At 42.4% G+C, this 24,064-nt stretch overlaps 1 protein-coding gene across 1 annotated transcript in view; it reads left to right on the top strand.

The window, feature by feature from the left end:
- The window catches only part of LOC134965376 (indolethylamine N-methyltransferase-like), a 48,673-nt gene extending 25,937 nt beyond the window's left edge, over nt 1-22,736 (top strand). The window contains exon 3 of the mRNA XM_063941842.1: nt 22,316-22,736. Within this exon, the coding sequence (XP_063797912.1) occupies nt 22,316-22,736 (421 nt within the window). The remainder of the gene's footprint in view (nt 1-22,315) is intronic.
- Nucleotides 22,737-24,064: the final 1,328 nt, after the last annotated feature.

Consider the following 24,064-nt stretch of genomic DNA (forward strand, 5'->3'; position numbering starts at 1 on the left):
TTGTGTGGTGAGCAGCAAGATCTGCTTCTGTTTGTCCACATACATTATGATTAGCAGCCACCAGCACTGGCTTTGCCTATTACATTGACCATAAATCATTTGAATTAGTCCTGAACAATAAATCCAAGGCTCCCCTGCAAGTTCCCTGAGGCACGCCATGGAGCCACAGTTTAAGAACCACTGTCATAATTGAAAAAAAATCTCAAAGAATTAAATGTACCTGACTTTAGTCTAGTTCTAAGGTTTCTGATAATATAAACAAGTGTAATACCTGCCCAGTGCTAATGCTTCATATCTAACTGATGCAATCTGTATTTCCATTTTTCTGACCTGGCCAGAGTCAGACTGTCCCAAAGGGGTTCAGGGAAATCCCCCAGTGAGCCCAACTGCCTCATGGCCCACCTCCTCCTCTAGGGATCAGGTTCCAGATTGTGCACTTGAATTTTGTCATAGGCACAGAGGTGCAGGACACTGAGCTGGCACGTGGGGGTAGGAGACATTATGACTCAGAAGTTTGTTTAAATTCTCTATGGTATAATACCAACAGCTGCAAAATTAATGTGTATACTGCAAAAAAACAGCTGATTAGTATATACTCACTCACTGAAGTTGTTACTGAAATACAGTGCATTTACAGCACATTATAGATCATCAATAGCAGGGGATGGGTTTGGGTAACCAATGTTTGGGATCCTGCCTGTCACCATACCAATGCTGGGATCCTGGGCTCCACATTGTATGGGGAAATCGTAATAGAGCCTCTTGTGGGCTCGCTGCGCTTACCACGCAGTGGGCTCGCCTAAGGTTCTATTCCCACTTTAAAGCTGAAATAAAGTAGGCTTATAGTGTACTATATATCATCAACAGCAGCTATATTAACTGACTGCGACTATAGCTACTCCTACTAAAAGCCACCCTTATAGCCTATAATGATATCAAACACTGGGGTATATTCAATTACTGTTGGATCCTCACTGACGGAGAGGATCTGACAGTTCCTTTTTAATTTGCAGGTGTTTTTGACGACTTTTGTACTGTTTTTGCCCATGCCAATTTGACATTGAATTGGCATGGGCAAAAATGGGACAAAAACAGGGCAAAAACAACTGCAAACAGGTGGATTGGTGGCAAATTCACTGAACCACCTGTTTTTCGACCATGTCGAAATTTCCGACTAGTCAAAAAAAGGCACTTACATTGAAAAGGGCGAATGAAAATTTGCCTTAAAAATTATGAAAAGTACAGTTTTTTTCGATCTGTCTGAAATTCTGAAAGCAATTGAATACCCACCATTGAGAGTTACATTGTGTGATAATAGAACACTTCAGATACTGGGCCTCATGTATCAACAGTTATCTGCATTAAAAAAAGAGATTGTTAGCTGGCGTGGCTACACTGAGAAGCACCAGCTCCTGGCTGTTGCTAGGCAACCATGCCAGCACGTAATTTCCCCCACCTCGTACCCTGATCGGGCCAGGGATGCCAGGTGGCTGCTCTCAGTCCTTGCTGTTACTAAGCAGCCGGGACACTACATATAGCGCACCAGACCACAGCTGGTGCTATTAGGGACCGGAGGGTTGGGCTGCATGAGCCTCCCTTGATTGGTTCTTTGGACCTTCTTATGGGAGCTAAGGCAGTGCAGCCCTGCCGGTGATAGCTTCCTACATGCCTGCTTCTGGTGGTTCCTGGTCTCTGTCAGCAGTGCCTGGTTCCAGTCTGTTGTTCCTGGTACTCTGGTCCTGGCTTCTGTTCAGATCGTGTCCAGCCAGGTGTCCTGTTTGGTTTCCAGTTCTATCAGCCATCCTTTGGAACTCCTCTGTAACCCGGTGGTGCCTGTATCTTTCCCTCATGGTACCATGAGTCTGTGGCTCTGCTGCATCCTGCATCATAGGCCACTTGTTTATTAACTTTTCCTTGTGTAATTTCTGCTGTGGTTTCCGCGCTGTTCTTTTGTTATTTTGCGACGGGGTCGCTTTAGGTGGTTTGGTTTACTCCTCTGGTAATGACTGTGTCGTATTTTGTGGGTCCTCCCACTTGCCTTTGTTTTTGTGCTTGGGTTCTGGCGGCAGCGCCGCACATACGTTTATTAATGTCTCATTTTTTGTAGTCTTTTTAGCTGTAGCTAGTTTTCCCCTTACTCACTTGCAGTCTCAGTTAGTGCCTTGTCACCTTATAAGACCTGGGGGTAAATTTACTAAGATGGGAGTTCTATTTAAGATGGGATGTTGCCCATAGCAACCAATCAGATGCCAGGTATTATCTTCTAGAAGGTGCTAAATAAATAAGAAGTAGAATCTGATTGGTTGCTATGGGCAACATCCCATCTTAAACAGATCTCCCATCTTAGTAAATTTACCCCCTGGAGGCATCGGAGTCTGGGCAGACCTAATTCACCAATTCAAACACGTCTGCTATAAGAATAGCTCTGCAGGCACCTTCAAACCACTGGGAGGAGTAACGGAGTTAGAGGTAGAGTTGGTGTAGCTGCGACTAATCCAGCCACAGCTCCAACCGTGAGTTCTGGAACTCCCCATTAGCCACCCGATCTCCAGAGTTCCAGTACTCATCTCCTAACATTATCACTGACCAGAAAAACAAATAGGGTCGCATTTAGATTTTCCCTTGAATCCCTCTGCTTAAGGTCAGAATCCCAGCCAAATTCTGGCAGGTCAGATCCAGAAACTTACCCAAACGGTGCAGGATATTAACTTATGGGTTAGGTCTCAAGGGGATCTTCTACAAAACATCTCCAAGTGCGTCTCCTGAACCCAAGATGAACCTCCCTGACTGCTTTTTGGGCAACTGAAAATATTTTTTGTAACTTCCGGGAGAGCTGTAAACTTTACTTTCGGTTAAGGTCCCGATCCTTAGGTTCAGAGTCTTAATGGATTGGCATTGTGATGTCATTACTACAGGGGGATCCACAAATATGGTCTTTTGGGCTTAGTTCTGATGACCCAGCTTTACTCACTGTAGATGCCTTTCTTAAGTCTTTAGGTCTTTTGTATGATGACCCAGACACAGAAGCTTCTGCAGAGAGTAATTTACATGCTCTAAGATAGGGTAAAAATCCAGCTGAAGTTTATTGTACGGAGTTTCACCGATGGTCAAATGACTGTGAGAGGAATGATCCTGCTCTGTGCAGTCAGTTTCACCTTGGCCTATCTGAACATATTAAAGATCATCTCATGGAGCTTACAATTAAGATTGACCTATGTCTCAAGGAATGGAGAACTGAAAAAGGGGCGAGTTTTAGGCCTAGGTCTTTTGTGTATGCTCTCTCTCTGAGTAAGTGGAGAAACCTATGCAAGTTGGTATGTCCAGAATTTCCTCTGAAGAGAGAACTCAGAGACTTAATTTAGGGCTGTAGCGGCAAGTAACATATTGTGCGCTTTTGCCCTAAGAAGCAGTGAAACACACATGCCAAGTGAACATTGATGTGGTTCACTTAGGCCTTCAGTCGGTCTCCTCATGCAAATCTTTGTTGGTTCCAGCTGGGATACTTTTTGGAGGGTCAAGAATCTTCTGTTTCTGTATTTATTGATAGCGGAGCAGCTGGAAATTATTTGGATATATCTTGAGCCTGGGCACGCGGAATTCCACAACTCCAGCTTAGTAGACCTATTACTATGTGGGGTCTGGATGGAAGCCCTCTTTCCAATGGCATAGTTAACCACCAGACTCCACCTTTGCAGTTGATGGTGGGTGCATTACATTCTGAGAAAATTTAGTTTCTTCTCACCAATTGTCCGGCTGTGTCATTAGTTTTAGGTCACCCCTGGCTCGCTAACCATAATCCGACCATCGACTGGAGGTCAGGGGAAATTTCACATTGGGGCTCCAACTGCCTTACTAGATGTATCATTTGCCCGGTGTGAGTTGCTGTAGTTGCCCAGTAGGATATTCCACCCACTTACCAGGACTTTGCAGATGTATTTTCCAAAGGTAATGCAGATGTTCTTCCGCCCCATCGCCCTTATGATTGTGCTATAGATCTTGTTCCTGATGCTTGTTTACCCAAGTGGAGACTTTATGTGCTATCCAGCCCTGAAACTAAGGCCATGTATGACTATGTACAAGATAGTCTTAAGAAGGGGTTTATTAGGCCATCAAAGTCTCATTCGAGTGCAGGATTCTACTTTGTGGAAAAGAAGGAAGGATCTCTGAGACCCTGTATTGACTATCAGGCCTTGAATAAGATTACGGTCAAACACACTTATCTGTTACCCTTCATTTTCATGTTGTTTGACCAATTCTGCACCACAGTCATTTTTACTAAAATTGACCTCAGGGGAGCATACAACCTCATCCGAATAAGATCCGGAGATAAGTGGAAAATGACTTTTAGTACACAATCCGGGCATTACGAATACCTTGTGATGCCGTTTGGCCTTTCCAATGCCCTTGCCATATTCCAGGACCTAATTAAGATGTCCTCTTCGACTTCCTGGGGAAGTTCGTGGTAGTATACCTAAATGACATCTTAATCTATTCTGATTCCCCAGAACAACATTGTCTCCATGTTCGACAGGTGCTCCAAAAACTGCAGGAGAATTATTTGTATGCTAAGCTGAAGAAATGCAAATTTGAGGTTACAGAAGTGTCCTTCTTAGGTATATTATTTTGCCTGAGGGGTTTTGTATGGAACCTAAAAAACTCCAGTCAATCCTGGATTGGGCTCAACCCACAAACCTGAAGGCTATTCAGAGGTTTTAGGGTTTTGCCAAGTATTATAGATGCTTTATTTACGCCTTTTCATATTTGGCTCCTCTCATTGTGGCATTGAGCAGAAAGGGTGCAGATCCATGAAAGTGGTCGCCACAGGTGGAGTGTGCTTTCCAGGCATTGAAACAGGCCTTTGTTTCAGCTCCCATCTTGAGACATTCCAACCCTGATCTACCTATTATTATTGAGGTAGACTCCTCAGAGGTAGGGGTGGGTGCAGTCCTTTCCCAGGAAGAGCCTAAGTCTTTAGAACTGCATCCATGTGCCTTCATGTCCATAAAGTTCTCTTCCGCCAAGGCCAACTATGATGTTGGTAATAGAGAACTGTTAGCAGTCAAGCAGGCTTTTGGAGAATGGAGGCACTGGCTTAAGGGGACAAAGCATACCATAACTGTGTTCATGGATCATAAAAACCTACAGTATATTGAGTCAGCTAAGCATTTAAATTCCCATCAGGCTCGCTGGGCATTATTCTTTACTCGTTTCAATTTTGTCATCACCTATAGATCCGGTTCTAAGTACACAAAAGCTGATACCCTGTCCCGTTTTTTTCTTCCTGTTCATGATGTCCAACCTCCTGCCACTTCCATTACTCTGGAGACCTCTTTATGGATCAATCTCACTCAGTATTTGCACACACAGCTACTTCAGGTTCAGGACCAGGCCCTCAGTAACACCTCCACTAGTCATCTCTTTGTTCTGGTGTTCCTGAACACATGGATTGCCCACATATATTGTTTCTGACCGAAGACCTCAGTTTATTGCCCTTTTCTGGAAGGCTTTTTGTACCTCTTTAAACAGGAGGCTCAGTTTAACCTCTGGATATCATCTGCAGTCTAACGGTCAGACTGAGCAGGTTAACCAGTCCCTGGAGCAGTACCTGAGTTGTTATGCATCTAAACTTCAGAATGATTGGTCAGAGTTTCTCCCCCTGGCTGAGTTTGCCTACACCAACTCTTGTCATCCGTCCACTAAGGTGTCTCCAGTATTTTCAGTCATGGGCTATCATCTTAGAGCCAATTCATTTACTCCCAATAATGAATCTTCATCTTTGTCTTTGATTTCCAACCACAAAGTGATTTGGAGTAAAATCACCTTACCTTTAAGAGAGCTGCAGTCCGAGGGGGAAAAGAATTTCTGACAAATTTTGTCGTCCATGCACCTTTAAGGTGGGAGAAAGAGTGTGGTTGTCTACCCATAACATCAAACTCCAGCAATCATCGGCTAAGTTAGGACCCAGATTCAGCAGACCATTCTTGATTGTCAAGCAAATCAACCCAGTTGCTTTTTGGCTGCAGTTGCCCAGATCTTTTTTTTTTTTCAAAAGTGTTTTTATTACAATATGCAGAGGACATATACAATAGAACAGTACAAGAAATTGATGCATACATTTTCTTAAATTTTCTTCCTCCCGATTTGACAATACAGAGAACTATATTCAGATTTATGTTGTATGGAAACAAAAATAACCTTACGGCGTTAATTAAAGAACAAATCGTATAACCAAAGACAGTTTCCTAGTCATTCTTTCAGTTTGCATTAGAGCAATATTTTGCTAGAGATTTCTCAGAGAATGCAGATATTGTGCATCTGCATAATAAACAAATAACATTTTCTTGCAGATATTTTAGACTAACTTGTGTCAGTTTTAAATTTAAATCAGAAACACCAAATAATGCGAAGCTTCGTTGGAGACTAGGAAAGTGAGTTATAGGGAGAAGAGAAGAAATAAGGTTACAGAGGCAGGGGGTTGAGAAATAAAGAAGTCTCAGGAGAGTAGGGGTCAAGGAAAGCAAGAAAGGAAAGAAATAAGGGAAAGAAGAAAGGTAGTGGTAAAGAGGATGGAAAGCCATGCATGTTTAAGTGATTCTTCATATTTTTATTTAAAGAGATAGGTGGATCTTGCAAGAATATCCTGGTCTCATACCAAAGAGTCATACGGAAACATTTGTGTATTTGCTGCCTAGTTTTTATGGGTAATGTATCTATATAACTGTCCCATATAGAGAAGAAATTTTCAATTTGAGAATCCTTATGGAGTCCATTCGAGTTTAAACATTTGAAATAGTTTTTCTTTAAACATATTGAGTGACAGTGGTGTGGGGGAAATCCATTGTTGCAATATGCATTTTTTGGCCACTGAGGTAATGAACAATAACTGTTTTCTACATCCTGTTGAAATTTTTGGGGTATGTTGCAAAAAACCCAATATGGCCCATTCAGGGGTCAAGGGGGGTCATTCCGTGTTGATCGCTAGCTGCATTCGTTCGCTGTGCAGTGATGAGGCAAAAAATGGCACTTATGCGCATGCGTATGCGGCGCAATGTACTATTACAACGAACTATGTAGTTTCACACAGGGTCTAGCGAAGCTTTTCAGTCGCACTGCTGGCCGCAGAGTGATTGACATGAAGTGGGCGTTTCTGGGTGTCAACTGACCTTTTTCAGGGAGTGTTCGGAAAAACGCAAGCGTGCCAGCAAAAATGCAGTAAACACTTTATGTCTTTTAATGGCAGAGTTCAGACCCACAACGTTCCATGATAAGAACCTAAATGAGTTTGAGGTGACCTGTGGGATTTTCAAAGAGGGTGCTTGTGTTTGTGTCATCCTATACCCTCCCTAGTGGAAATTGTGCAAAGAATGAATCGAAAATAGGATTCACTTGCTCTGTCCCAGCCATCAGAGCACGTGAAGATCAACAAGCAAGATTGAGACCAAGACCAGGACATGCTTGGCTTGGAGAAGGAGGGAGAAGTGGAAAGAAGAAAGAGAGGGAAAGAGAAGTAGGAGAATAACCAAACCAACAATAGCATTAACCGTATTACCTTTGGGTTTGGTGCATCACCCATTACTGGAAGGTGAGGCAACCAAAATCTTACAAGAACCAATCATTATTATGGCAACGTTAACATTACCATCTTATAGCATCATAAATATTCATCCATTTGGGGGCGGGTTATTAGCTTGGGTAGGTTGAGTGATTTTGAAGTAATCTCTGGCCTGAACGGGGTCCTCAAACAAGTGTGTTTTGCCATCAGCAGATACTCTGAGTTTGCAGGGTACAGGAGGGCAAACCTAATGTTATTCTTGAAAAGGTATTTGCAGACAGGGGTAAATTCTCTCCATCTTTGAGTGACAGAGTTGGAGAAAACTTGAAAAATCAAGATTTTAAAGTCATGTACCTGGAGGGTACGGCATCTGCGATAGGCCATTAGGACATTTTCCCCACAATCCCAGATTAAGGGGTTGCTTAACCCCATCTCAAGGGGAATACTGTTAGTCGGCACGGCTACGCTGAAATGCGACGGCTCCTGGCCGTTGCTAGGCAATGGGGCTGGCACGTCTCTTCTGCCGCCGAGTGTCCTGGCCGGTCCTGTTGCCTGGAAACCGGGGATGCCAGGTAGCCGCTCTCAGTCCCGGCTGCTGGGATGTTCTTTATAGCACGCCAGATCACAGCTGGTTCTATTAAGGGCCAGAGGGTTGGGCTGTATGAGGCTCCCTTGATTGGTTCTTTGGTGCTAGCTTCCTACAAGCCTGCTTCTGGTGGTTCCTGGTATCTGTCAGCAGTTCCTGGTTCTAGTCTGTTGTTCCTGGTACTCTAGTCCCAGCTTCTGTTCGGATCGGGTCCAGCCAGGTGTCCTGTTCAGTTTCCAGTTCTATCGGCCAGCCTTTGGAGCTCCTCTGTACCCCATGGTGCCTGTATCTGTCCCTCGTGGTACAGTGAGTCTGTGGCTCTGCTGCATCCTGCATCAGAGGCCACTTCTTTATTATCTTTTCCTTGTGTAATTTCTGCAGTGGTTTCCATGCTGTTCTTTTGTTATTTTGCGATGGGGTCGCTTTAGGCGGCTAGGACGCTATACTTTGATTTACTCCTATGGTAACAACTGTGTCGTATTTTGTGGGTCTTCCGCTTGCCTTTGTTTTTGTGCTTGGGTTCTGGCGGCAGTGCCGCACATTCCTGTTTAATAATTTCTCATTTTTAGTAGTCTCATTACCGTACCTAGTTTTCCCCTTACTCACTTGCCGTCTTGGTTAGTGCCTTGTCACTTTATTAGACCTGAGGGATCAGAGTCTGGGTGGACCTAATTCACCCATTCAAACTCGGCTGCTATATGCAGAAGACTAGCTCTGCAGGCACCATCTGACCACTGAAAGGAGTAGCAGAGTTAGGGGTAGAGTTGGTATAGCTGTGACTAATCCATCCCCTGCCACAGCTCCACCTGTGAGTCCCGGAAATCCTCAGTAGCCACCCGATCTCTGGAGTTCCATTGCTCATTTCCTAACAGAGATAAATTTCACTTTTCAATACTTTTCATATTTTATAAATATCTTCTGAATGTATGTCAATTTTTTTATTTAGTTTATCTGGTTTTTTTCCGCTAAATTATACTTTTCTGTTTTTTTTTTTTTTTTCAAACTTTCCAACTTCTATTGAAAATGAATGAGAACTTTATGTATCTTTTTTGGGGGGGTAAATTGTCTAAAACTTTTCAGAACAATTTTTTTTCCAGCTTTTACTGGCGAGTTTTGCGATAGGCTTTGATTGTTCTTGTAGTTACACCTGTAAACTGTGTTTTTTTTACTAAAAGTATATGCTTCAATGATTTTTTTAAAATTATACATATACTTATTGAACTAGTTTAATAATGTACTTATATTTACTATATGTATTCTATAAATCCTCCTCCCCTCCTGCTGGCTCCTCCACTCTATGCCACTCCTAGCAGTTTCAGTCTAGGAAACTGTGCCCAAGGAGATGGACATACTATGAGAGAAGGATAACACATAACATACTGGTGAGGTAACAAACATAGACACAACAGTATCAGGTAGCAGAGCTAACCAGGACAGAGGATAGCAAAGCTAACAAGGATAGCAATGCTAACACAACATGGAACAGGGAGAGCAACAGCAGACCCAACCAAGAACACTTACAACCTTGTAAGCAGTAATTCAAAGCACTGAGGTGGGTGCCCAGTATCCACTATGGACTACGAGAAAAAGCATTACTGGTAAGTATTAAATTCCTATTTTCTCTAACGTCCTAGTGGATACTGGGGAATGTACTTTAGTACTGTGTGGAAGTCCCAAAGCTCCCAGAACGGGTGGGAGAGTGCTGAGACCCATGCGACACTACCTGACCAAACTTAATGTCATCACTGGCCAAGGTGTGAACCTATAGAACTTAACAAACATGTTTGACCCTGATCAGGTAGCTGCATGGCACACCTATAGGGCCGAAACACCCCGGGCAGCTGCCCAGGAAGAACCCATCAACCTTGTTGAGTGGGCCTGGATAGAACTCGACAGCGGCAATGCTGCTGAAGAATAGGCTTGTTGAATGATCAACCTGAGCCAACGTGCAATTGACTGCTTAGAAGCAGGATGACCAATTTTGGTAGCGCCATAAATGACAAAAACGAGTCAGATTTCTTGTGATGAGCCATCCTCTTGACATAAACCTTCAAAGCCATCACAGCGTCCAGGAACTTTAGAGCAACAGATGTGTCAGCCATTACTGGAACCACTAAAGGGTTGATTAACATGAAAAGCTAATATGGGCTCTTACAGGATAATGCCCCCAATTCTGACATACTTCTTGCAGAGGCTAATGCCAGCAACATGACAGTCTTCCAAGTGAGATATTTTAAGTCCACCCTATGTAAGGGTTAAAAACCAGTCTGACTAGAGAAAGGTCAAGACCACATTAAGATCCCACGGTGCCGTGGGAGGTAAGCAGGGTGGTTGAATATGAAGAACTTCCTTCAGGAATGTCTGTACTTCCGGCAGAACTTCAAGCTGTTTCCAGAAGAAGATGGAGAGAGACAAAATCTGGACTTTGATTGAGCCCAATCGTAGGCCCATGTCCATACCTGCTTGCAGGAAAAGTAGGAAATGACCCAGTCGAAACTCCACAGGAGAACATTTCCTACCCTCACACCAAGAAACATATCTTTTCCAAATACAGTGGTAATGTTTTGATGTAACCACCTTCCTGGCCTGGACTAAAGTAAAAAATAACCTTGGAGTGGAGGCCTTTTTTGGGCAGAATTTCCCTCTCAACCTCCAAGCCATAAAATGTAGCTGCTTTAAGTCTGGATAGATGAGCAGTCCTTGCTGAAGGAGGTCCTTGAGAAGCGGCAGAGGCCAGGGTTCCTCCAGAGACATCGTCAGGAGGTCTGCATACCAGGTAAGTCGGGGCCAATATGGGACAATCAGAATTGCCTGAACTCTTTCCCTTTGGAGTCTTTTTAGAACTCGGGGAATGAGAGGGATTGGTGGAAACAGGTATACAAGCTGGTAAGTCCACGGTGCTATACCAAAAAAGAAGAGGAAAAGACTCTCGTTTTTTGGGGGGCACTCATTGAAAAATATTGCATAAAATCTAACTTTTATTAATTACCATTAAAAGCTGTTGCCACCAACCAGGACTGGGACAAAAACATACACACATAAATACAAAAATGACAAAACAATAGAAAACAACAAAAAAATGACAAAAAAACCACACCTAGGTTTGCGTGTGGTATGAACACGCCATGGGGAGATATGCCTGACGCAGTCAGGGCCAATATGATAAATACTGACACTAGTTCCTGCAACAGTTAGCCTTAACAGTCCCCTAACAGAAGGAGACAAATAGTGGGCTGGTATAGTCGGCTAACACAGGAAACAGAAACACTGTAGATAGATTTACCATCAATACTTCAGTCTCTCGTAATAAATGCTACTGGCGTAGAGTAAATAAGTAACAATGATGGTTTAGTGTGTGTTCAAACTTCATGGTAAGTGCAGTCTCCCCATAGATTGCATGTCATTGGTTCCTATAAAGAGGTAGTAGCGAAATAATCATAGTATTTATTCAGGATCTAGGATATAAATATCCATAATATAAACAAAAAATAATAATAATAATCTTGTAAATGTTACAGTGCAAATACTATTAATTTTCTCAGTGCAGTAAACCGGTAAGCCTTATATTAGTAAATAATTTCTTGGTATCGAGTATCCACTATAAATAACACCCTGATCCGTATCTCAGGTACAGGCAGGCTATTACAAATTGAAGTTGTCTGGGCAGACGTATCTAGTATGCCTCAAAAACAAGCTGTAGCAATATATATATATATATATATATATATATATATATATATATATATATATATATATATATATATCTATATCACTATTGCTCTTCATATATAACCATCATTTCAATATGCAGGAATCAATGTAACCAGGGTAAATATCCAATCTATCCTCTGACACATGTGTCATATTGGTGAGTTAGAGAGGTGAAGAGCAAGTGAGCTGCTGCAGATTGCAGAAAAGGGGAAGAAAAAGGCACTCCTATCATAGATGTAGTGGGGTGGCTACTGTTCACTGTGGGACATGCATTAATACAGTGAATGAGCGTGTCACATCTGCACCTAAGGGTTAGAAACAGGTAGAATGCTTCTCCTTTTGAAAAGATCACCCACGGGCACCCTGATGTAACAGCGCAGGATGTCCTCTGAGTTCTCCTTGCGACAATGAGAGAGCATTGAAAAAAGGGAGATTTAAAGATACATGTTATGAGTAAGATGAAATAAAGAGCACCAATCCCCTTATGAGTGTATGCTGCTTCCTTGCATGTGTAAATACATTGATGCAAGGTGAGCGGTACCTCTTTTTTGCCTATAGTGCCTGGAAGAAAGTAGTTTGGTAACAGTGCTGGGACCCTAATGGTAGTAAAGGTCCTGATGCCGCAGGGTATTGCAGGATCCGTTACCCACCATGTGGACCCGCCGGCTGTCACTCGAATGGAAAGGTACCTAAGATTGCGCGTGGATATCAGGGTGTGTGGTTCCGGCTCTGGCTGCACTGCACTGAGTCTCCTCAGACAGCTGTTTCGCTTTCTAGCTTCCTCAGTGAGACACGGTGCTGTCAGAGCATCGACTGCTGCAGCCTGCAGATCCCATGTCCTGGAACAGTAACAACGGAGCTTCTTGTTTAGATGAGAAGCCATCATGTCTATCTGTGGACAGCCCCAACTGAATCAGTTGAATAAACACCTGAGGGTGAAGGCCCCATTCTCCTGGATGAAGATCATGCCTACTGAGGAAGTCTGCTTCCAAATTGTCCACGCATGGAATGAAGATGGCCGAGATGGCACTTGCATTAGTCTCTGCCCAGAGGAGTATCCTTGACACCTCTCTCATTGCTGCCCTGCTTTTTGTTCCTCTTTTGTCAAATTATGTGCACCACCGCGGTAGCATTGTCCGACTGCACCTGGATGGCTTGATTTCAGAGAAGAGAGGAGGCCTGCAAGAGTGCATTGTAAACTGCCCTGAGTTCCAATACATTTATTGGGAGTGCAGATTCTTGACTTGACCACTTCCCTTGGAATTGGCCCTCTTGGGTCACAGCCCCCCATCATCGGAGGCTGGCATCTGTTGTCAGTAGTATCCATGGCTGGAAACTGAAACTTCATCCCTCCACAAGGTGAGCGACCTGTTGCCACAATAACAGGGAAATTTGGGCTTTTGGTGACAGAGTTACCATCTGGTGCATACTGTATGTAGATGAGACCCAGACCATTTGTCCAGCAAATCCAGCTGGAACGGATGGGCATGAAACCTGCCATACTGGATGGCCTTGTATGAGGCCACCATCTTGCCCAGTAGGCGAATGCAAACATGAATCGAGATCTATAAGGAATATACAGGTGCGCGGCCAACAGCAGCAGGTAGGAGGAAGGTCAGTTCCTCAAGATTAAACAGTAAAGGGAAAAAGGTGTGTACCTGCGCTGGCTGAATATATTAAATTAATAAATTAAATAAAAACAATAATAATAATAATGAATAATAAGAATAACAATAATAATAATGAAAATGGATGGTTTGTTCTATATAAAAAAGTAACAATTTAATAATAACATACCACATCAAGCAATTGTTAAAAATAAGGGAATTCCTCTTGCCACTAGGTGGCAGTAAAAACTTGGATTAGCTTATCTGGACAATAATGAGTAAATTTTATGGTCTCCAATGTTAGAAATGTCCATTCCTATAGGCTAGGACAGCCTCCCTCTGCGCATTCACTGTACTCAATATGTATTTACCAGATCCCCTCGTTATTCTTATTATTCATTATTATTATTATTGTTTTTATTTAATTTATTAATTTAATATATTCAGCCAGCGCAGGTACACACCTTTTTCCCTTTACTGATGAATCGAGATCTTTCGGGGCCTGAGCACCAAGCGGACCATATTCTGGATAGTCATGACCTTGTCTAATGAAAGAAACACCTTCTGAGACACTTTGTCCAGTATCATTCCCAGGAACTGAATTCTTTGTGATAGTTCTGGTGAGATTTCCGGAAATTTAGGATCCAGGAATGATCAGTAAGCAGGCGAGTCATCAGGTCTATGCTGTGCAGCAGACGGTCCTTAGACATTGCCTTTATCAGGAGATCATACAAGTATGGGACAATGTTAAATTGGAAGTGGTTGTCCAGGAGAGCGAACCAAAGATAAACTTCATGGGGAGGACATATGGGAATAAGTAGGTAAGTGTCCTTGACATCCAGAGATACGAGGAATTTCCCCTCCTCCAAACTGTGAACCACAGCACGCAGTGATTCCATCTTGAATTTGAACACATGTAGGTATAAGTTCAGAGATTTGAGGTTCAAGATAAGTCGAACCGTACCATCCGGTTTCGGAACAACAAAGAGACTGGAGTAAAACCCTTGTTTGTGTGATATAGAAGGTAATGGGACAACATCCTCTGTTTGTAGTAGTTTTTGAATGGCGTATTGCAAGGTAACCCTTGCTACGGTTGAAGCTGGCAAGCTTGACTTGAAGAATCTGAGAGGAGGTAGTGCTTAAAAATCCAACCGGAATCCTTGGGATATGAGATCCCTCACCAAAGTATTCTGAAAGGACAGTGCCCAGACTGGGCAAAGTGCTGAATTCAAGTACCTACCTGGAAGTCGCCTTGCTGTTGGGGCCAACCGTCACGCAGGGAGCTTCATGGATGAGGATCCAGAGGACTGATCCAGAGAACCAGTGGCCGCTGGCTTACGGGACTTACCACAAGATCCTCTAGTAGGATTAGAGGCACCTCTGGCTCTTCCTCTGAATCTTGCCGCATGAAATGAGTGCAAATAGGGCCCTGGGTAGGGATGTCTAATAGGAGGTGCAGCAGACAGCAGATAGGTAGACATACACGCCGTTTCCTTGGAGATCCACTTGTGCAGCTCCTCTCCAAACAGGGCATCCCTTGCAAAAGGAAGGTTTTCTACACTTTTTTTGGAATCAGCATCAACTGACAATTGTAATAGCCGCTATAGCTGTAGTACGGCCATTGATGAAGCATAATTCCTTAACGGCTTCACTCATAAAATTAGCCACATCCTGTATATTATTCAGTAGGGTAATTTTCTCCTTCTGCTGCAACCCATTCACTATATTTGCAGGGTGTAGTAGGTATGCCGGCAGCCGGGCTCCCAGCGGCCAGCATACCAGCGCTGGAATCCTGACCACTGGCATATCATCTGCTGGACAAGCGCAAATGCACATGCGCCACTCTGTCTATTCTCCCTCCAGGGGGGTCATGGACTCCCAAGAGGGAGAAAAGGTGTTGGTATGCTGGCTGTCGGGATTCCGGCGCCGGTATACTGTGCGCTCTGATCCTGATAGCCCGTAAACTGAAGACCACCCATATTTGCAGACCATTTTACTATGGCCGTAGAAAACCATCCACAAGCAATATTGGGCCTTTGAGCTACACCCACTGCAGTATAAATTGATTTTACTGATTTTAGTTTAGTCCCAATTTTATGGTCGGCTGGATCTTTGAGAGAGAGAGAGCCCCAGGTATAGGCAGTACAATTTTACGTGACAGCCTGGACACTGAAGTATCCACTGACGGGGGATTTTTCCAAACCTTTCTGTCCTCTGCAGAAAAGTGAAAATAATTCAATAACCATTTTGGGGTTACATTAAAATACAATTCCTTTTCTGGTTCTGCCTCCCTATCTTGTAAGTTGAAGACCTCCTTAATGGCATAAATTAGGTACTCAACTCCAGGGGACAGGGAATTATCCTCATCCACCTCCAGCTCTGCCTCCTCCAACTCCAGTAAGTCATTCTCAGAGTCAGACTAGAGTTCCTGTGGAAGCATTCATTTATGAGAGACCACCAGAGGGGGCTGAGTAGACTGTCTGCGGTCTGCAGCCTTAACTAGGAAATCATCCTTAGACTGTTTTAAGGTCTGTCTTTCATGCTTAGCCATAGCTAACTCAGTATTAATATTAGCAATCATTGTTTTAAATGATTCTAACCACTCAGGTTCCTGCATAGCACTGGCCTGTGAAGGCAGAGAACACTGGGTACACAGTAAAGATACCTGTGAGGGAGGTGTAAACTTAGTGTTACATGAGGGGGACACAGATTTTTCCCAGACATTCTTACAGCAGATAACACATAGTTAATAAGAATACAATGTAAACAACACAATGCACAGACAGTGTAACCCCAAACAGCCCTGTATGGGATGACACAGAGAAGATTGAGACTAGCACCTGATACCGCAATTAGCAAACAAATCTATAGATAAAATACCGCTGGGTATATAATATAAATATTTGTTTGCTAAGTGGACAGCGGTGTAACTGCTGTATATATATGCCCTCTACCCTTCTTATTAGACCCCCAGGTACCAGTACAATAGTGGTTCAGTGGCCGTTGTTGAGGAGCAGCATCAGCATGCAGCCTGTAGCAGCAGGAAATGGTGCCTTCTGGTCACTGGTCCCGCTCTCCAGGAAACCCCGCACCTTTCATTGTGCGTGGTCCCTATCTATTATACTGGCTTGTACTGTGTGTAAAAAGCAGAATTGAGGTAAAAAACAGAGAGAACAACCCCCAGTTTTTTGAGCCCATGTGGGTCAGCGGCGGGCACAACAGCACGTGGCCTGTGACCACCACGCCCTTGTGCCACCATTGTCACCGGGGATCCGCTAACCGGGATTACGGTGTAACACTCACCGAATCTGTCTTCGGCATCTGTTAGGGGTGGCGGTATGCTGCCGGTGTGGGCTCACACTCTGGGAGTGTGAGAAACAGCACCTAGGGAGCTTACTGTCCTGTTAATGGGGATAAGAACCATTAACTCTATATTAAGTTAGTTTGGTCCCCACATAAGTCCCAGGATACAAGCAGACTAAATCAAATTCTGAAGAAAACTCTCTGGCGCTCCAGAGATATGCACCCGGCTCCTTGAGTCTGCTAGGAGGGGCATAGAGGGGAGGAGCCAGCACACACTAATTAATTCTTAAGTTGTCAGGCTCCAATGGACCCGATCTATACCCCACAGTACTAAAGTACATTCCCAAGTATCCACTAGGATGTTAGAGAAATAATGATACATATTTCAGAATTTTTTTTGAAAAAGTCACGATACATGACAACATTTTTTAGAAACGTGTCACATTTTTGATAGCCCCACTATGAGTTTGTGTATGAATCTGTCACACCAGAACCAGTTGAAAAAATTGTTACCCCTTATGCAAACTGAAGAACACTAATAGGTATATGGCCTTAGTGGAATATAAGAGCAACAAGATAATATGTGAGAGATAATAGCTGCTGTGCTCTCATAGAATTGATTTAAAAAATAACAAATACTGTAGATAACAGTTAATTTTGGATAATTTTATATTATACAGACTTTTTCTCTTCTTCTCACTATCCTTTATTTTAGATTTCACTGTTTTAACAATGAAATAATGAGATATTTTAATGCATACCAATAAAGTTATAAACCTTTTTTTTATTTTTTTTTATTAAGCAAGGCAATCAGGAGATACAGATAACAGTTGTCACAAAATGTAAAAAGGCAAAGATGCAGAGTTTCATAAAAATACATGGTACATAAAATATATGCACTATTATAAAGGGTAAACAATGAATGAGATGATATCAAGGCCTGATAGGCTGTAACTCATGACATTAATGATGAGCCAGCAGATCATAAACATGATCAGGGTAAGATATAACAATTACCAATATATGAACCCCTGGCCTGGACCACTTCCCTATAACATACAGGACCATCTGAGAGTGTTGAGTGATCAGACATCTGAGCTGCTTATGCAGGGCCCTCAAGTGATAAACTTTTAATAGAAATTGTTTGAGTCACAGTGCACCCTGGTAAACTAACTAATGTCTTCTTCTTTAACATCTCTAATGTATTTACCTTGGTTCTGATTTATGCTTTCAACTATAGAAAAATCTCTTTTCTTAAAAAAAATTATTCAGAAAGATTCTGTATCCTTTGTGCCAAAAGGTATTGTTATCATTGGCAGAATCCCACCATGGATAGTAAAGCGGAAACATCTATGGTAAATAATATGGTCAATAATACAATATCTTAGCCAAACATTTCACACCCTATCCTATAAGGTATATTTTTAAACAGATCTCCTGTAAATAAAAGTAATAACTCACTGCCTGGTAAGGGCTAATATCGCATCAGTTGTCTTGTCAGATCCTCCTTCTTTCTCATGATAAGAGTTGGTGACTTGATAGCTCTATATATTTGAAAGCTCCTTTGCAACCAATAGTTCTTGCACAACCATATACTGTACATGATGCACAGTAGAGCGTAAACTAGGAATATAAAATAGAAGGTGTTCAAGCAATTTAGTAATACTATACAGGTGCATGAAAGGAAGGGGTTATTCTAAACAAGAAAAAGTTTCTCCCATCACAGCAAGGGGTATCAGAAATAACTTGAACACTAAAGGATAATAACAAATCCTGAGATTATAAATTTATGGTTAATCCACTAGGCCTCGGCAAGGCTTCTCTGTAGTATTCGAGTCTTATTGCTGATACTTTTTTACTTTTCTCTTTTTCTTGATTAGACAGTAAAATAGACAGTACAATATACCATCCTCTATGTCACGGTTCTTAGATGGAAATATGGACTTTCCTGTACTTGGAGTCGGCTTAACCCAGTGCAGAGGCGCAGCATCTAATGTGCTGGTGGTGTTCGCCAGGGACCCTTGCAAGGAAGTGTTGACTACGTTGTGCCCAGCACGCTGGATACAGTCCTCTGCCTGGGTTCCTAGTACAGGAGCAGTTATACACTGGAAAATGAAGAGAACACTTTGACCAGACTGAAACTGGCCTCTCAGGAAACCGGACTGGGACCGGAATGGGCAAAACCCAGGCTGGAACCAGATTAGCTTGATGCTGGGTATAGTGGTGTAATGGTTCAAGTAAATCTAAACTAGAATCAAAATTGATGACAAAATCAAAGTGCTGCGAGGTTGAACTGAACTGGGAACTGAGTAATAGACAGGAACTGGAATAGCTTGTATTAATGTGCAGGGAAATACTGGAATAATCAGAGACAGAGAAATATGAACACAGTAGCTAATAAAGTCCTCTAGTGTGAGCTTACTGTAACTGGGACTTCTACACAAGTGCAGGATATAAAGAAGTGTCCACTCACATCTAGCCTCTCTGCATGGTAAACAGTCCTTCTAGTCACGCCATGCCTTGACATTACTGTGAAGGAGTGTGACAGCCCTTGTCCGTGACAGCCCTTGTCTGTTCTGGTTGGATAATTGAGATCATGTGAGGATGTCTCTAGGGGGATATAATCCCCTTTCATTTGCTCAGACGCCAAAGGGGAAAGTTTCCCAGAAACGAGTTGAAGCTGACTTCTGCTAAAGCCAGAAAACCGTGAGGATAAATGACAGTTTTTACCATCAGCTTTGAGAATTCCTACGACTGCAGCGGGGACTCATGCAGGTTCTTTATACAAAGACTCTTATCCGGTATCCGGTATTTTACTCAAACCTTTTAAATAGAAAGTCTTTTGTATCTGTTGTGCAGAACCACATGTTGTGGAAGCACATTATGTACAATTTTTATCAACTTGGTGGACCTGTATGAACTGAAGGAAGGACCAGAAAAGAATCCTTGAAGTGCACGCGAGGTAGATTATACATGTAAGATTGGGTGTGTGTGAATCGCCTGAATCATCATTTCCATTATAAAGATACCCTTACCTGCACTCGAGACAGAAGTGGAATGTAAGTGTCTATCCATAAGGGAAAGATGAGAACACCATCAACTTGAATATATTGCATGTAAAACTGGATCGGCCCTTTTAAAAAAAAATGATCAGGATAATTTATTATTAGGATAATCAATATCTATTTGCCCTAGTGCTGGTTCCTAGCATTTATTTGGATATTCTAGTGCAGAGGTTCTCAAACTCGGTCCTCGGGTGCCCACACAGTGCATGTTTTGCAGGTCTCCTCACAGAATCGCAAGTGAAATAATTAGCTCCACCTGTGGACCTTTTAAAATGTGTCAGTGAATAATTAATACACCTGTGCACCTGCTGGGTTACCTGCAAAATATGCACTGTGTGGGGTCCCGAGGACCGAGTTTGAGAACCTCTGTTCTAGTGCAACAAAAATGCTACTTAGTTGCAAAACATATTAAAGCAACAGTTTCACAGTATATTGCTACCTTAGAATAACAACACTAGGGAGCATTAAGGACCATTGATGAACTGTCCATGTCCTGCAAGTCACCAGGGACACTTAATGAACAAGTCTCATGCAATTATATTTGTATTTTATTGTGTGATTTTTTTTGTATTTTAATATGTATGTTTAAAATAAATGTAAAAGTATACTTTATAAGGTAAAGGTCTCCCAATGTTTACTGCTGAGCATGCAGCCACTTTATTATATGTATATTGTGGTTTACAAGAACCGCAGTGCTTTACTTAAAATTAATTTGTCTGAATGGAAGACACTACTAATCTTGTGGTTCATAACATACCTCAGCTGTCTAATGAGATATTGTTAATCAATTAATTTGGGCAGTTGGTTGTGGGTTTGATTGCTACCATGGACCTTTGTGGAGTTTGTATGTTCTCCCCGTACTTGCATGAGTTTCCTCTGGGTGCTCTGGTTTTCTCCCACATCCAAAAAAATATATTGGTTGGTTAATTGGCTCACAACCAAAATTAACCCATGTGTGTGTGTGTGTGTGTGTGTGTGTGTGTGTGTGTGTGTGTGTGTGTGTGTGTGTGTGTGTACATAGGCAGATGAGATTGGCCAAGTGCTTCTTATCTTCTGTCACATTCTACGTTTCTAGATTTCTTTAAAATAATGCAGATACTGTAGTTATGTAATTTCAGCAGGTAAGGTAAATTAAACTTGTTATTATATCACTATCCAAAAATTACATTCTTCCAGAATCAAATCTATAACACAGAATGAAAGAAATAGGTTCTAATCATTTCCCGAGTAGAAATTAGGCAGAATTAGTAATCCCCCAATATGTGGGAAATGCCTCCTGAAGCTGTTATGGTCACCTCAGAAAGGAAGGCAATTGCAAGACCACCTGTCAGGATCCCAGCGATCACAAAGCTGACACCGGAATACCAACAGGTGGTGAAATGGTGCCTCCAGAATATCAGTGCAAAAAGCTTTTTTCCCCTTTTCTCCTCTTCCCTCTGGCACAGCCAATTAGTCAAACTCTGCTCCACAGAATGAGGAGCTGATTGAGCTGCAAGAACCAGGCAAGGAAGGGAACCTTTAATGGGTTCTTGGTGTTGATTCAGGTTAATGGGTGCTGTGAGAAGGGGAGTTAATGAGTGCAGTGGGTGAATGGATTAATAAGTGCTAGATGACAGGGTTACTAGGTGTTGAGCATGAAATAATGAATAGGTGCTAGGAAAGGTAATTTTTGCAGTGAGGGTGGTTAATGAGTGCTTGGAGTGAAATGATTAATATGTACTGGGAGGGTGTGGGGTAGGAGGTAATTTGTGCAGTGACAGGGCTTAATGAGTTCTCAGGGAGATTGGATTAGTAGATGCTGGGTAGCAGAAGAATAGGGAGTGCTGACAGTGTGGACAAATGTGTTAATGGGTCTTTTGAGGATGAGTTGATAAATGGATTTGCAAAATGACTGTGCCCCCATTGTCATAGACCAGGTGTGGTTTTATGGAAATGGTTTGAAGGAGTGTATTGGGGAATTAGGGCAGTAATTTAAATCTTTGCCTAGGGTGCCCAGAATCCTCAGACCAGCCCACATGTCAATCATAATTGTACATGTTACTAAATGCTTCCACTAACCCAAAAGTGACACAAATGCTCTGAAATCCACATATACTCCTTGTATTGTATGAGGATAAGCAATAAAGCAATCTGATGCTCTGATCAACTTCAGTCTTCTTCTCTGCTTTATAATTGATTATAGCTGTGTTTTAAGCATAGCATAAAGCAGGTAGGAGCTGAGTGTTCTGGATAGAGGTATCCATTGACCACCTGTTTCCCACCACTGCCATATTAAGTGCTCCTGAAAGATTAAAGTGGTGACTGATTGAAAGTGTAGAATAATGTCCGATCTCTACCACTTTTGAGGAACCTTTCTACAAAACAAACAATGCCTTCCTAAATTATATCTTCCCATCCATTGGATCTCAATATATGACTATATCCTATTTCTCATGTGGTGGCATGGCTAGTCCTAGATCCCAGTGAACTTTATTTTGTTTGTATATTTCAGTGACCAGTGTCAGGACAAAGACATGATATTGAAGATGGCAATAACAAAGATCATGAAATGTGACATTGACAATGAGAATCTCACAGACCCGGAGGTGCTCCCACCAGCAGACTGTGTCATCAGTGCATCTTTCTTGGATTTAATCAGCAAAGTCAAAGATGATTATATCAATAATTTCAGAAAAATTGTGAAGCTACTAAAACCTGAAGGAACCCTGATATTGATAGGTTCTTTAAATACAACTTATGTGATGGTTGGGCAGGACAAGATACATGTGTTCAGATATGATGAGAAATTTGCAAGAAAAGTTCTTACTGATGAAGGGTTTGTTATTGACCACTGTGCAGTCCATAAAAAAACAACAGATAGTGACCTTTGTGACTATGAGGCATTTCTGTTTATAAAAGCTCATAGAGAGTAATAAGGGCCTGATTCTGAGTCACATGCTGTGTCGGGTGCAGTTAAACATTTTCTTTATACTGCGCATGTGTCTAAATCGCACTGTGCATACATCTTGATTGTGTTTGTACACAGTTGAAGTTAGAGATGAGCGGGTTCGGTTTCTCTGAAACCGAACCCGCACGAACTTCATGTTTTTTTCACGGGTCCGAGCAGACTCGGATCCTCCCGCCTTGCTCGGTTAACCCGAGCGCGCCCGAACGTCATCATGACGCTGTCGGATTCTCGCGAGACTCGGATTCTATATAAGGAGCCGCGCGTCGCCGCCATTTTCACACGTGCATTGAGATTGATAGGGAGAGGACGTGGCTGGCGTCCTCTCCATTAGAAATTAGATTAGAAGAGAGAGAGAGATTGTGCAGAGTCAGACAGAGTTTACCACAGTGACCAGTGCAGTTGTTGTTAGTTAACTTTTATTTATTTTAATATAATATATCCGTTCTCTGCTATATCCGTTCTCTGCCTGAAAAAAAACGATACACAGCAGCAGCCAGTCACACAGTGTGACTCAGTCTGTGTGCACCCAGCTCAGCCCAGTATGCTGCACATCAATGTATAAAAGGCAAAGCTTATAATAATTGTGGGGGAGACTGGGGAGCACTGCAGGTTGTTATAGCAGGAGCCCCCAGGAGTACATAATATTATATTAATTTAAAATTAAACAGTGCACACTTTTGCTGCAGGAGTGCCACTGCCAGTGTGACTAGTGGTGACCAGTGCCTGACCACCAGTATAGTAGTATATTGTTGTATGTATTGTATACTATCTCTTTATCAACCAGTCTATATTAGCAGCAGACACAGTACAGTGCGGTAGTTCACGGCTGTGGCTACCTCTGTGTCGGCAGTCGGAACTCGGCAGCCAGTCCGTCCATCCATAATTGTATTACAATATATACCACCTAACCGTGGTATTTTTTTTTCTTTCTTTATACCGTCGTTATAGTGTCATACTAGTTGTTACGAGTATACTACTATCTCTTTATCAACCAGTGTACAGTGCGGTAGTTCACGGCTGTGGCTACCTCTGTGTCGGCAGTCGGCAGGCAGTCCGTCCATCCATAATTGTATTATTATTATAATATATACCACCTAACCGTGGTTTTTTTTTCATTCTTTATACCGTCATAGTGTCATACTAGTTGTTACGAGTATACTACTATCTCTTTATCAACCAGTGTACAGTGCGGTAGTTCACGGCTGTGGCTACCTCTGTGTCGGCAGTCGGCAGGCAGTCCGTCCATCCATAATTGTATTATTATTATAATATATACCACCTAACCGTGGTTTT

Source organism: Pseudophryne corroboree, chromosome 10 (assembly GCF_028390025.1).
Source record: "Pseudophryne corroboree isolate aPseCor3 chromosome 10, aPseCor3.hap2, whole genome shotgun sequence".
Lineage (NCBI taxonomy): Eukaryota > Metazoa > Chordata > Amphibia > Anura > Myobatrachidae > Pseudophryne > Pseudophryne corroboree.